The sequence below is a fragment of the Corvus moneduloides genome, chromosome 9, assembly GCF_009650955.1.
Source record: "Corvus moneduloides isolate bCorMon1 chromosome 9, bCorMon1.pri, whole genome shotgun sequence".
In the NCBI taxonomy this organism is placed as follows: domain Eukaryota; kingdom Metazoa; phylum Chordata; class Aves; order Passeriformes; family Corvidae; genus Corvus; species Corvus moneduloides.
The window spans coordinates 30,621,876-30,635,557 of NC_045484.1; the positions used below are offsets into that span (position 1 = coordinate 30,621,876).

At 46.6% G+C, this 13,682-nt stretch overlaps 1 protein-coding gene and 1 long non-coding RNA gene across 3 annotated transcripts in view; both read left to right on the forward strand.

The window, feature by feature from the left end:
- The first annotated feature begins 989 nt into the window (after positions 1–989).
- LOC116448051 lies at positions 990–7,091 on the forward strand. Its single transcript, XR_004241791.1, has 2 exons — positions 990–3,334; positions 3,648–7,091. It is a non-coding gene; the product is annotated as an uncharacterized LOC116448051 (long non-coding RNA).
- Positions 7,092–10,520: 3,429 nt separating this feature from the next.
- ROR1 (receptor tyrosine kinase like orphan receptor 1) overlaps positions 10,521–13,682 on the forward strand; it is a 147,138-nt gene continuing 143,976 nt past the window's right edge. Inside the window, exon 1 of one of the 2 annotated variants that reach the window (XM_032118015.1) lies at positions 10,521–10,702. In XM_032118015.1, the coding sequence (XP_031973906.1) occupies positions 10,600–10,702 (103 nt within the window). In that variant the 5' untranslated portion in view covers positions 10,521–10,599. Of the gene's footprint in view, positions 10,703–11,625; positions 11,705–13,682 lie in introns of those variants that run through there. The other variant, XM_032118016.1, reaches the window with a different exon arrangement.

Genomic DNA, 13,682 nt, shown 5'->3' on the forward strand with positions numbered 1-13,682 from the left:
AGCAGGGATGTGGGACCATCAGCACATTCCTGTGTCTCTGTGCTTTTTCACCATCATCAGAAGAGCTTGTCTTATTCCTTCCCTTGGTATTCCCTCACATTCCCCAGCTGTGGGAGGCTTTGGGAAGATCCCAGAAATGCTGAACTGGGACCATAAAAAAGCAGGGCCTGGCTGGGGCCAATGACTGCAGGTGAAGGAGCAGGTCAGGGAAGCATGGTAAGAATGGGACAGGATCAGGATGTGGTGCTGGGGTGGAGGTGGGAGCAGTGGGGTGGAATAAACAGAGACTGGAAGGGATAAAAGCTCCAGAACAGAGAGGGATTTGGTTTTACTGCCTTCATTTCCACAGGTTGTGATTATGAGCCAGAATCAACAGGGATAACAGGGATATATCCATTCTGGGAAATGGCTTTCCAGGTCAGTGCTGACCCTGCTGCTCCCAGCACCCCACCTGCACTTCAGTTCTGTAAACTCCCACTCTCCTCTGGGCTGATCACTCAGCTCCACACATACAGCTTGATTGCAGGGAACAAATTAAGTTTTAATTAGGATGAGGAATCCTAGCGAGGAGCAACAGTCCAGGTCTGAAATGCATCCAGGCTCCTCGTGTGACAGTGTGTGAGAGGAGCCAAGGCTGCAGCTGTTGGGATGGATCTGAATGATGATGGGGATCAGATGCTCCCAGGGCTACAGCCCTTCTGCTCTGAGAGAGCTGGGGGTGCTCACCTGGAGAGGAGAAGGCTCCAGGGAGAGCTCAGAGCCCCTGGCAGGGCCTGAAGGGGCTCCAGGAGAGCTGCAGAGGGACTGGGGACAAGGCATGGAGGGACAGGACACAGGGAATGGCTTCCCACTGCCAGAGGGCAGGGCTGGATGGGAGATTGGGAAGGAATTGTTCCCTGGGAGGGTGGGGAGGGGCTGGGATGGAATTCCCAGAGCAGCTGTGGCTGCCCCTGGATCCCTGGAAGTGTTCCCAGGCCAGGCTGGACATTGGGGCTGGGAGCAGCCTGGGACAGTGGAAGTGGTCCCTGCCCATAGCAGGAACTGGATGAGATTTAAGGTCCCTTCTACTACAGCAAGGCAAAGGCTGGTGAAAAATCCTGCCTGTGGCACATTTAATTTGCCATAATTTCAAACTTTCTGGAACCAGCAGGGATGAGCTGAACACTGGAGGAGTTTGGCTGCACTTCATGGCTATATTTGATATCGTGACATGGCTTAGAAAGACTTAGCATCAATTCAGCTCAATTCACCTCCCTCTTCTCCTCTGTGAAAGCAACCTGGCAGGACCTTCCAAGCCCTGCTCCCTCGAGGTGCCCGTTTGGGTGCCCCTGGGTGACTCTCAGATGTGCTGCAGCTCCTGCCATGGTGCAAAGCTCCACATCGGGGAATCCCCACAGTCCCTCCTCTGCTATTTCCAGTCCTTCCTTGCATCCAGAGCACAAAGGAAGGGGAAAAAAAAAGGTAAGTTTTGGAAAGAATAAAAGGCCAAGCAAGCCCCATGTCAGAGCGAGTGAGTGTGCAAAGCTTTGAATCATCTGACTCCGTGTTTATCCACTGCTCCAGGGAGGTGGGGGGAGCTGGGGGGAAGCGGAGGAGTTTAGGAAGTTCACAAGCAGAGTGCTTGTGTTTTTTCTGGCACGAAATTCCCAGTCATCTGTGTCCCTTCACAATGCCATTAACCTCCCATGCTGGGGCTCGGAGACCCTCAGGAATGATCAGGTCCAGCAGGGATGAGTGGGATGGTTGTTGCTGGAAGCACCAAAGCTGAACACCGGACAAGGCAGCAGCACAGGGAGCTTTGCCTGTCTGCAAAGAGCCTCTCGGGGTAAAAAACCAAAGACAGACACTACAAATCCATCCTGTGCCAGTGCAGCCCAAAGAGAAAAGTGTTATAATACTCTGTAATTTCAGTCAGCCTCAAAGGAGATGCTTTATGAGGACATTAATCAGCTGCTCAGCTCCTACAAAAGGAAATAATGTGATTTTTAAACAATGCTGGGGTTTAATTTGACTCAGCAGCATCTTAGAGGTGTTTGTCCCTTCACAAGAAGTTCCAGCTGTTTGAAAGTTTGACTACTTGGATGACAGAGGAAAAAATACATATATATGAATTTAAATGCTGGTCCTGCCTAGTTTAAATACCTACAACTTTCAGGGTGAAGCACAGCCTTTTCCAAAGCAAAATGAAAGAAGCAGTTCTGTGCATCTTAGGCTGAAGAAGTTAATTAGTATGTGGGTGTTATTTAAAAATATAAATGGGATTTTATTGGAATGCTAAAATGCATTTGGCCCAGTTCAGTGCCTTTTTCAAGAGTACCTGAGCTCCCTCCAGTTTCAAGAGGTCAGAGCTTCCCCTACACTTACTGGTTTTTAGCTTTCAGTGTCTTCCTGATTAAATTGTTGCTGTGATGAAAGTTGAATATTTAGGTTGTATGGAAAGTAGGGAAATTGAATGTAAATTGAAGCTGTTTATTTTTTAATTTATTGCCAAGTAAAAATGTCCAGGGCTGTTAATTAGTGTTTCACTCCCAGCAGCAGGTGGGACAGGGCAGCTCCTGGCAGCATTTCAAGCATTCACTGTTGATAACATTTATGGCAGAATGAGCAATGTAAGACATTTTATTTTGCTGCTTTCTCAATAAAAAAGAAGAGAATGGGATGGATCAGTTCGAATTAAACAGCAGCAAAAGTGACATTAGACATTTGTGGTTTCAGCTCCCTGGCTGCACTGGTGAGCTCTCCATCAGGGGGAATCAAAGGCAATTTTTAAGCAGCTCTTGTACGTTCAGCTTTGAAGTGACTGTTGTAGATGTCTTAAAAAAACAGCTGAGCTGCATTTCTCAATTTTAGATACAGGGCTTGAAAAGCCACCAAGTAACTGAATGTCCCCGTGTACGTCTGTGAAGTTTATTGTGTGTGGAAGAAGGTACAGAACACCTCAGCTCCTACTGATTTCTTCTGCCATGACCTCTGGGCTGATGGAAACGGCAAAATGCCACTGGGGGTTCACAGGAATTGTTTTTTAGGTCCAGGGAAGTGCAACAGATTCCTGTCACTGTGCACTAGTTCCTCACAATTGCGCACAAGGGTTTGTAGCTCAGTGCTTGCACACTGGATTTTTATCTTACATTCACGAGTTTCTTTTCCTCTCCTTTTCCCCTTGTTTCCAGCTTTTCCTCCTTTGTAGCCTCCTTCACAGTCTTCCACATTACCACCTTCTCCATATACAGTATTTTTCTTCTCTGGATTTCATTTCTTTTCTGCAGTTCTGTGTGGGGAACACAAGACTTCACAAGCTCCAGCATGGATGTCTGAGGAGTCACTGAATGATCAGGTGAAAAGCAAACCACATAAACTCCTGTTTTCAGAGCTGGTAAAAGCAAGTTATAAATTAATTGCACTGAGAAACACAGGGAAAGAGGCTTCATCCTGAGTTAAATGGATTAAACCTCAGCTTTGTCCAGTTGCACGGCAGCTACACAGCCACGACCCTGTGCACACCCCAAAGATCTTCTTAAAAGTTACTCCTGTGGGATTCAACTCCCTCAAACCAATATTTAAAACATCCTTCAAAACCAAGTTGTCTTTGTTTTGACACCGTTTTTTCCCTCTTTAATAATGATTCCCATTATTTTAAATATCTGTAGAGTGGTGGCCAAACACAGGAGGTGCTGATGCCAAATCCATGGATGTATCCATGGCAGGAGAAGCAGATGACACAGGGAGGCTCAGGCTACATTTCCTGAGAATTTTCTCAACAGCAAGAGACTTTGCTAAGAGTTATTTGATGGAATTTGTGCTGGAGCCGTCTGGAAAAAAAGTTCTTTAATTTTTATGCATTCAAAGCTCTGTAGATTTTCACTTCAATTTGCTCCACAGAAACTGATCTGAATGTAAAGAATGCTTCAATCAACATCTTTTAGCATAAATGATACACTGGAAACATTACAAAACATTAACTATTCAGTTACATCCCAGGGTCCCATGGCTTTTATCCCACATACAATGAAATGTATGAGGCCTGGAGCAGGCTGAGAGGTAAAGGTTAAATTATGGATATGTATTCAGCTTTTTGAGAAGTCTGAGAAGCTGTCAGGCCCCGCAGCCCCTCTCCCATGAAAGGCTTGTCAGCACATGTTCCCAGAGCGGTGGGAGAGCTGCGCCGGCAGCCCGAGGAGCCGAGCAGGATGTCAGGAGCTGAAAGGCTGCAGAAGAATAGAACGAGTAGTGGTCTATAAACCCACTATAACTCCTGTTTGTTCCTTTGGCACTGCAAAACCACTCCAAAACAGAGGCCAACTGTTAACAGAGGCAAAGCCAACTCCATCTTTTGCAGGCTGACAAATGGTCATGTAAGTTACCAAATAACCCAAGACCTTGGGATTAAACTTCTCCAATTGTTTTCACATGATGCAACTTTAAATCTTTCTTTTGAACAGTATTAAATTTCCTTTCATTCCCATAAACTTCAGAAAAAGTTGACTGCTCTCACATTTCAGACTGTGACCCAGCTAACTTGCACTTTTCCCCTCTGCTAGTCTGGAGAACAGAATAATGAAATTCAGACAACAGTGACCAAATGTTGTTCCGTAGAACTTTCCTTTTACAAAACAGATGAATACTCCTGGGCTCCAAAACACTGCAGGGAACAAAACTTTCAAACCTTATGGAAATAAAATAGTAAGCCTGTGCAGTGACTTCATCTCCTTTATCAGATCAGAGACATTTTCATTGGAATTGAAATGGATTTTTTTAAAAAAATCAACTCTAAATAGAGGAAAATAATTTAAAAATCCCACTGAAGCCATTATTGAAATACTACTTTATTTAAAACCCCCACACCCATGTGAGAGAAAGTTAAATTTCACAGAGCTTTAGAGGGAGAAAACGTCTTCATCATCCTCATAATTGACATAATTCTTTGTTGCAGATAGAAGTGTGCCTTCGTAACACAGGAAAACAAACATTTTAGTGTTTGTGATTCACAAGGAGATAAGCAGATGCATTGTGTGCTGTGACTGGGATGGGACAAAGGGCCATAGAGAGGGACCACAGACACTCTTGGGGGCCTTGGCCACTGCAGGGGCTGGAATTTCTCCCTGGAGGTGCTGAGCTCTCCGGGATCCCACTGGAACCCCACCACGGCAGTGCCCTCAGCATCCTGCCAGACGAGGCCCTGTATTTACACAAGGAGAAATCCCCACTGTGCTGCAGCTCTGCTGCTGCTGGGAGTGGGATTGAAATCACTTAAGCCCACTGCAAATTCAGCCACCAGAGTCAAAATAAAAGGAGCCAAAATATATAATCCGGGCAGACGAGGTTTATGGGGGAACTAAACCAAACATTCGCCTGCGAAGATTTAGTGCAAGCCAAATTGTTCTACGTGAACGGGGTACCTCAGCTCATGGTGGGGCACATCTCTGGGTTAGTGCCGTGCTAAAACTCATGCTGATAGCAATAAAAGTTTTACCTTGCAAAATGAGTGGGAAAATACGAGATGTAGATAGGACAATACAAGTCTATAAACCTGATACCTAACCCTGCTCTCAGGGCTTTGCCAACCTCCCGCTAACTTCCATGCAAATTCCACCCGTGGATCCCAGTGTTTGTCTTAATTGGAAGTCTTAAAGGTGAATTGAAATGTTGTTGGAATAAAAAACCTGTTGAAGGTGCCAAATCCCTGTGTAGACTTGCAAGTAAATAAATTGTAAAGGCTGACTAGGGGGCCTTCTTATTAACCTGTCAAACCACCAGCCCTGGAATCTCTTTTTTCTCCTGCAAAATTGTGACTTCTCCTTCCTCTAATGATTGAAGTATTTTACTGCCTCACATGCCTGGCCACAAAGATGAGAATGTTTAGGTGGTGATGAAATCTCCTTGTTCATCCTGAAGATGCTGTGGTCCTTGCTGGCAGGAAGGGGCTGGGGCTCCCTGCAAGTGGTGGGAAGTGATGGATTATGACAACTGGGTGTAATATTTGTTCAGTTTTCCAAACTACTGCCTTAATAACTTTCTCTCTGAATCAGATTTTTTGAGGATTGGGTTGGTTGATTCCTTTTGGAAGAAGCAAACAAACTCTGTGTGAGGAACTTGGAAGTTACAGAGCAGTTTCACCTGAAATTACCTGAGATGTTTTGCAAAAGGACAACTTGGTCATGCCCAAACTGAGCTGTGAATCCATGCCCTTCTTTTCCACGCTCCCTTCTGGAGCTAATGAGAAAGACATAAAATAATTGCAGTTTCCCTCCCTAAGGATACTACAAAGCCCAGCACCTGAAGCGTGAATGCACAGCCTGGGTGAGTGTTTGGAAGTGTCACTGTTACACACTTCTCCCACTGACTGCACCACGTCTGCTCCTTAAATGAGCACTTCCAAAGTGCCCAGCACAATGGATGTCAAACGGAATGAAAGGCTGGGGTGCCAGTTCAAAGGAAAAAGTCCTAACAAACAACAAAACTAATGTGTAAGAAGCGTGCAATATTTGCATATGTTATAAGTAGTTGCTGGTGCTGGTGTCCCATTGTCACCCTCCTTTTCCCAGAAGGGTGATGGTATGTTTTATGGAGGTACGTCATTCAGGGATGTGAAGAACCACAGTCCTCCTTGAGATATAAATATATGTATATTTATTCACATATATAAAGTTCCAGTGTAATACACACATGAAAGAATTGTGGTCTGTTTCAAGGCTTTTCCTTTCATCTTTTCCATAGTTTTCTGCCAATTTTCAAAGTGCTCCCAGACCACAGACTGAAGGAAATTATCTGAACAAGGCTGACCTTCACCTCCTGATGCTCCCTGTGCCATTCCCCAGGGCTCCCCCTGTCCCCTGAGCCCCACAGTGCTCCCTGTTCCCTGTGCTGCTGAGCCTTTGCTTTCCTCTTAGAGCAAGGAAAGATTCCACCTGAGGAGGACAGAGCTGTTGCAAAGACTGGCACAAATCAGCTCCTCCTCACTGGCCTGACCTGCTGCCTTCAGGATAAAACTACTTACTCTCATACCTCCCATCCCTTTTAAATAAACACATTGTGCTGCACTTGCTCCTGAAACTTCACCAGAAAATAAAGCTGGCATCAAGTGGACAATGTTTTCACCTGAGTTAGACAGAATTCCTTTCCTAAAGAACTCAGTATAAGTTACGTCTAAATCTTCCACTTTTAATGGAACAGCAATTGTTTTTCATCTTATGGTTTAAAAATCCATGGTGAAATCAGATTTACACTGAGTCTTTCCATGGATGCACAGATTCTAGGAATCCAGGGGAGTTCTAACCTCACTTCCAGCTTAGACTCTGGAAGCCTGAACACACTGGTGTAATTCCAGTTGAATTTCAAGTGGGCAAAGGATGATTGATATGGCCTCAAAGGGTGGAACCAGAAAATCTGGTGTAGATTAATAGGAATATTAGTGAAAGCTGGAAAGGAAAACAAGGATTCTTTTCTAATGTGACATGATACTTAAGAACACACATTGTCAGTAACTACAAATGTGTAATGTTTCTCTTTTATTTTGCCGTACTTCTGACACGATTCTCATACAATACTCTGCTTATCATCCTCTTGTGAGGTTTATTGTACTTACAAATCATTCCCAGACAGCTTCTTTGCTATCTTTTCATTAAAAAAAAAAAAAAAGAAGAAGAAGAAAGTTTTGTGGATAATACATTTTCCCTGCGGGAACTAATTCCACAAAGATACTGACTACAAGCTTGTCGTTGTTTTAAAATATGTGGACATGTATCAAATGGTTGATTCTTCTCCCCAGAGTCACCTTCTGAAGCTTTATGTGTGCACTTCATCTCCCAAGCATCCTGAGACCACAGAGGAGAAACTCCAACTGTCCTCCCAAGCCAGAGCTTACCCCTACCCCAAATTCTTCTTGCCATCAGATCACTGTGGATACTCTGTGATATCCCTTCTTGGGTCTTTAGGGCTGTGTCCACTCCAGTTCCTTTGTTTAATATATTTTTAGCCTTTCCACTGTGGGATGACAGACTGCAGCATGTTAAAGCAGGGAGAATATTTGTATTGATTTCCAAATGCTGCAGATTGAGAGCAGATGTACCACGTATTCCCCAAACGTATGTTTTAACTTTCATTTATGTGCTGTGCTGAGCAGTCTGCGAGCCAGGAAGTGATTTATATCTGCTAATTGCATGCACTTTGGTAGATTTGCAGCTAAAAATAAGTGGTTTGTTTTTTAATTATAAATGATTTATCCTCTCACGCTGCATGGAGCTTAAACTTCGAAGCTAAATGAGAACTTGGAGAATCTGCATTTAGTTCCTGCATCTGCCACAGAATGTTTTTGTATCTTTAGTGGGTTATCCCTGTGCCCAGCTCAGAGGAATATGGATCTCATGGACATGTTATTTCATTACACAACAGAGAGATGAAGGAAACACTTTTGTGTTACAGCTGAAGAGGTGTAGCAGCAGTTGCTGCCAAAAGCAGTGGTTCAGTGGAGACCCTGGAGAAGGGTCCCACTCACCTTTGCAGGATCCGAGACTCCAGCCGCTGTGGGGAACTGGACCCAGCTGGCTGATCTGGGGGAACATCGCTCCCATTTGCTCTCATCAGAGCATTCATTGAATGCCCTTGCCCGGGTGAACACAAGAAAACACAGGAGGTGTTTCCTTGAGGGCAGCTCACTGTTAGATCAGCCAGAAGTAACCTGCAATGTCACTTCGGAGGGTCAGGGCAGGCAAGCCTGGGCTGGTGCCGCAGCACCGCAATCCCAGCTGCACGGCCTAACCTTCCCGCTGGCACAGCTCCGGTATTCCCGGTATTCCCTGTCTCCAGGAGAAGTGTCAGGCCCCTGAGGGCACTCATCGTTCTTAGTGACTGCAACCCACCCCACCCTGCCTGCGGCTCTCTTTAAGATCAGCCCTGGCCCCCCTTAGAGCCTGTCACTGCAGCATCCCTGTGTGTGGCTATGGGCCCTGCTGTGGACCAACTTCCCTGCTTGACCTGCCTCATCCCTACAGACCTGCGCTGTGTCCCAGTGCCTGTTGCTGGAATGGCTCCTGAGGGATGGCGCCTGAGCTGCTGGTGATTCTCAGCTTGACCTCAGACCTGCCTCGCCACCCTGAACTTGCCCGATGATCTTGGCTGGAGCTGGGCCTGCCCTTGTTCACCTTGGATTAGGGGCGGTGCTTCAAGGACCTCAACTGCAGAAACTCGGGCACCCAGGTGCCAAGCAGCTGACAGTCCCTTCCATGAGCCACGCCAGATCCTAAAACACATCACGCTTGGCTCGCCTTGTCCATTTCCTCCATGTTTGTTTATTGGTCAGTTTTCCCGAGGAAGCGGATAATCTCCTGTCCTTGTCCTGGCTGGTGAGAGGAGGAAGATGTGCATGTTTGTATGTGTGAGGAGAAGGTGGTTCCAGACCTCAAGCTCCTTCCCTAACATGCTGCCAGATGTTTATCTGGATTTCTTCCTCCTCTTGAAACTCTATTAGTGTCTGACAAGAAATACAAGATTCATATGGCAGAAGAAAAGCCTAAGGGATCTGATCTAGCAGGAAGTGAGGAGGAAATTCCTTTAATCTTGTCCTTGTTTCCACTCTACTTATGAGCTTTTTATTAAACAGTTGCCGACTTTTGAAATCCTAAACCCAATCTAAGCATCCTAGGAATGTGATCATTCTCCTGGATGGAAAGTAGCTATCACTCCTCGGAGCTTCAACCAGCTTTGGCAGTGTCCTCCAACTCCAGCAAAAATGTTATCCACCATTGGGCAGGAGGGAACTCCAACCCTCCTGCCCAAAATCTCAGTTTCTGATCACCAGAAAGAGGGAAAAGCATGTTTGGGGTCTGGGCTTGTTGACAAGGTGGGGATCTATCCCAGGTTGAACTTGGTGGTCTTGGAGGTCTTTTCCAACCTCAACAATTCTGTGATTCTGTGAAAGTTGCTCCTCTCCAAGTGCGCTTACTGTATGAGGGGCAGACCCCTGGGAAGGGGAAGGGATGGAAACCCTTCCAGTGTGGATGACCGTGCACGGGAACAGATTGTCCAGTGAGGGTGTGCAATCTCCCTCACTGGAGATATTCCAGAACCCTCTGGATACAGCCCCATGCCACGTGCTCCGGGATGATGGAGAAGGGAAGCCGGACCAAAGAACGCGCTGTGCTCCCTTCCAACTCGATTCTGTGATTCTGTGTCTGCTCCCAGGTTGGACTCGATAATCCCGGAGGCGATTCTGTGGAAAGCGTTCCCCCCGTAAGTGCGACAATCCCGCAGGGACCGTATGAAGGGCTGCCCCTCGAGAAGGGGAAGAGGAAGGGGAAGGGGAAGAGATACCCCCGCACCGCAGCCCTCAGAGCTCCGCCAGGGCCGCCCCGGGGCGGCTCTGAGGGCGGGCGGCTCCCCCGGCCCTGCACGGGGACAAAATGGCGGCGGTGGCTGCTGTGGGGCGGCCGCGCCGGGGCGCTGCGGGGCCGGGCAGCGCGGGCGGGCGGTGACAGCGGGCAGGGCTGAGGGAGGCGGCGGCCCCGTTCCCTCCCCCGCCGCGCCGCCTTCCCCGCCCGCCGGCACCAGCGCGGGACGGAGGAGCGGCGGCCCCGCGGTGGATGCGGGAGCAGCGCCGGCTCAGGAATGCAGCAGCCGGGCGGCGCGGACGGGAGCCTCCCGCTGCTGCTCCCGCTGCTCCTGCTGCTGCGCGCGGGCAGCCGCGCCGAGCCCGGGGACGCCACGCAAGGTAAGGGGGACACGGCGGTGCCGGGGTGGGATGAGAGGAGCGGGGCCGGCGCTGAGGGGAGCCCGGCGGCTCCAGCGCTGTCCCCGCGCTGCCTCCCGTTAACGAACTCGGGGGTTTACACTCGGTCTGTGTTTAATTGCTTCGTAAAAAAGCTCTTTCCAAGTGTTGGGGCCAGTAAGCATTCCCAGCGTAACCATTCCCAGGCGGTCCCGCTTTGCGGTCCGTGATTGATGGTGCCCGAGGTGTGTTGTCACACTGGGGACTTGTCCCTTAGATCCGGCTCTGAGGGCATGTTTTGCCATCTCACCCCCCTTGTACTCCTAAAAAATGTTTGTTTATCTATTTATTTATTTTCAGCAAAAAGAAAGCGTCTCCGTTCTGTTGTTAGCGAGTGATATTTACCCCGCGATCCTTCTGCTTTATCAGGGTTCTGATTCCAGCCTTTTTGCGAGTGATTTACGTGTAAAACATAGCGTAGCTCAGGCATAAAGGGACCTTGGAATCGGGATAGCTGGAATTGGGCAAGGACTGAGTCCTTCAGGCCAAGTCAGTAAAAAGTGAGCAGTGTTTTTGGACGCCTGCATGAGAATTTCACTGAGGGTTGGATATACGTGAACTCCGGCTCCTCCGAAGTGTTTTGTGGTGGGTACTTCAATCACGAGCCACCTCAGAGAAGTCCTGTTGATCATATGCCTGTATTTTATATTTAAAGAAGTGAAAAAAGTGAATGCTAAAGAGAAAAAGTTGATGAAAAAGCCAAAATTGAACCCAAATGGTAAATACTGTGGGATAACTGCCTCTAAAAAGTTGCTTGTAGCTAACAGATCTAACTCACATCCCTGTGCCTGGATTTCTCCCGGTGTTCCAGCGTGTCCCTAAGGATGCCGTTCCCGGGACTGTGTGTGAGGGAGTGGATGTGCTGGAATGACTTCCCGATGTCCCAGTGCGCCTCACAGGAGTCTCGTGGTGCAGATTCAATGGCTGGATGAGTTCTAGCTTGAGGTCGGAATTCTTCCTGACATCTCAATGGGAAAATTTTCAAAAGTTGATTTCTAGTGTCTCCAGGGAATGCTCTGTGTGCCTAACAAATAGCTGTATTTTTAAAAGGGGAAAAAAGGCCATTTCCCCCCTGGTTTTTCAGATAATTTCAAAGCTTTAGGGCCATATGAATTTTTTGCATGTTTCAAAGAGCCTGGAAGGGGAAAAATAAAACCCTGTTAACATAAAGCAACTTATCACATTGGGTCTAAAACTGACCATTTCTTATTTCCTGTGGATTCTGCTGGGAAGTATCTATCAGTGTATGAATTCACCTTTATGTAAATATATTAATGTAGTCATTACAGTACAGGTCATGTAGTACAAGTTACACAGAGAGGGGTTTCAGCTCAACATAAGAAATAATTTTTTTTATAGTGAGAACAATAATTCACTGGAATTACCACCCCAGGGATGTGGTGGAGGTTTCCAAGGTGAGACTGGATAATCTCAGTCAGGCTCCCTGTCCCACAAAAGGCTGGACCAGGTGATCCTTCCAGCCTGGACTGTGATCTGTTGTTATGTACAGTTACTTTCCACAGTGAAGTATTTCCTGCATTTTAAATACTATCTTTGGCAAATGCTTGCAGTGTGGATTCACGGGCAGATCAAGTGATTTATTTATTTTATATAGATAGACATCTATCACATGTTCAACCACATACTATGTTTTCCCCCATACTAAATTTTGTGGAAGACTAAGGGAACCTGAACATCCACCACTAATTAAAAAACCAAAGAAAAAGCCAGTTCTAAAATGTTTTACAGATTTCTTTAAGGTAACTCTAATGGTTGGGGAAATAGGTTTTGCTTCATCAGAAACCCAACCCATACAGAGTCTTCAGTCCCTACCCTTTAACCCTGACATTTTCAAGAGGAGAATGTGGACCACTGTCTCCTGCTGCTGCCTTTCTGTCCATGGCCTTTCCTTGTAGGGAGCAAAACAAGCCCAAAAGCTTTGTACATTCACTGCCTTTAACTTGCGCTCTCCCCAAGGGTGCTCACGGGCTGGCCCAAGTGTTCCAAATAAAAGCACGAAGTTAATGTCAATTTAAGGAACAGCAACTCTCCAGCTTGGATATGTTTTGCAGTATGTGGCTCTGGATATTCCCAGTTCAGCTTGATTATTGTTCTTCCAGATCATGTAACTTTGTGAGGAGACACAATGACAGAAGCGTGAATAATAGAAAAACATTTTAAAAGCGTGTAGTAAACCCACACATCTCTAGATTGTGTTTTAGATTGTAGGGGTGCTGCTGATTTCCTTGAAAGTTGTGAGATAAAGTTCCACAGCTCTTGATTAGTCCCTGTGGTTAATTGTTTCATCCCTGGGTCACAGGCTGCTGCTTCAGCCACTATCCAGGAATGAGTTTAAAAACAAACAAATGCTTTTTGTTGCCTTAAGCCTCTAAGAGGATGAAGGTAGATGTCACTGTTTGAGGTTGTAGCCTTGTATTTCTTGACAAAAGTGGCTTGAAGCAGCAGCAAATTATCTTCAGGACATCGTTTCTTTGTTTCTGTAATTAACTTCTGCTGAAACTGCTGTGTTAATTATGTCCTCGCAGGGATTTAAACGGTTGCAAATGAGAGTTGGGTAGGGGAGTGTTTTAAAGCTTTAAGTAGGCAAAGCGAGGGGAAAAAAAGAGTTTCCTTGAGGTGTGACACTGGATCCCGCTCTTTGGAAACAGATGTAGAAATCCAGCAGTCTGCTGGGACTCAAAAGAGCACCTCAGAGTTGAAAACTCTTTTAAAAAGTCTCTAACTAAATGCAGCTGCTTTGCACACAGCGATTGTCTTGCAAGCCAGCAACATGTAGAAAGTTAGTTCAGACAAAAGAAAAAGCGTAAACCTTTCCTTCCCCACGCCCTGGAAAAAAAACCCTCAGTCATCCTCAGTTGCAAGTTCCATGTTCACACAGTTGTTGAGTGAAATGTTGTATCTC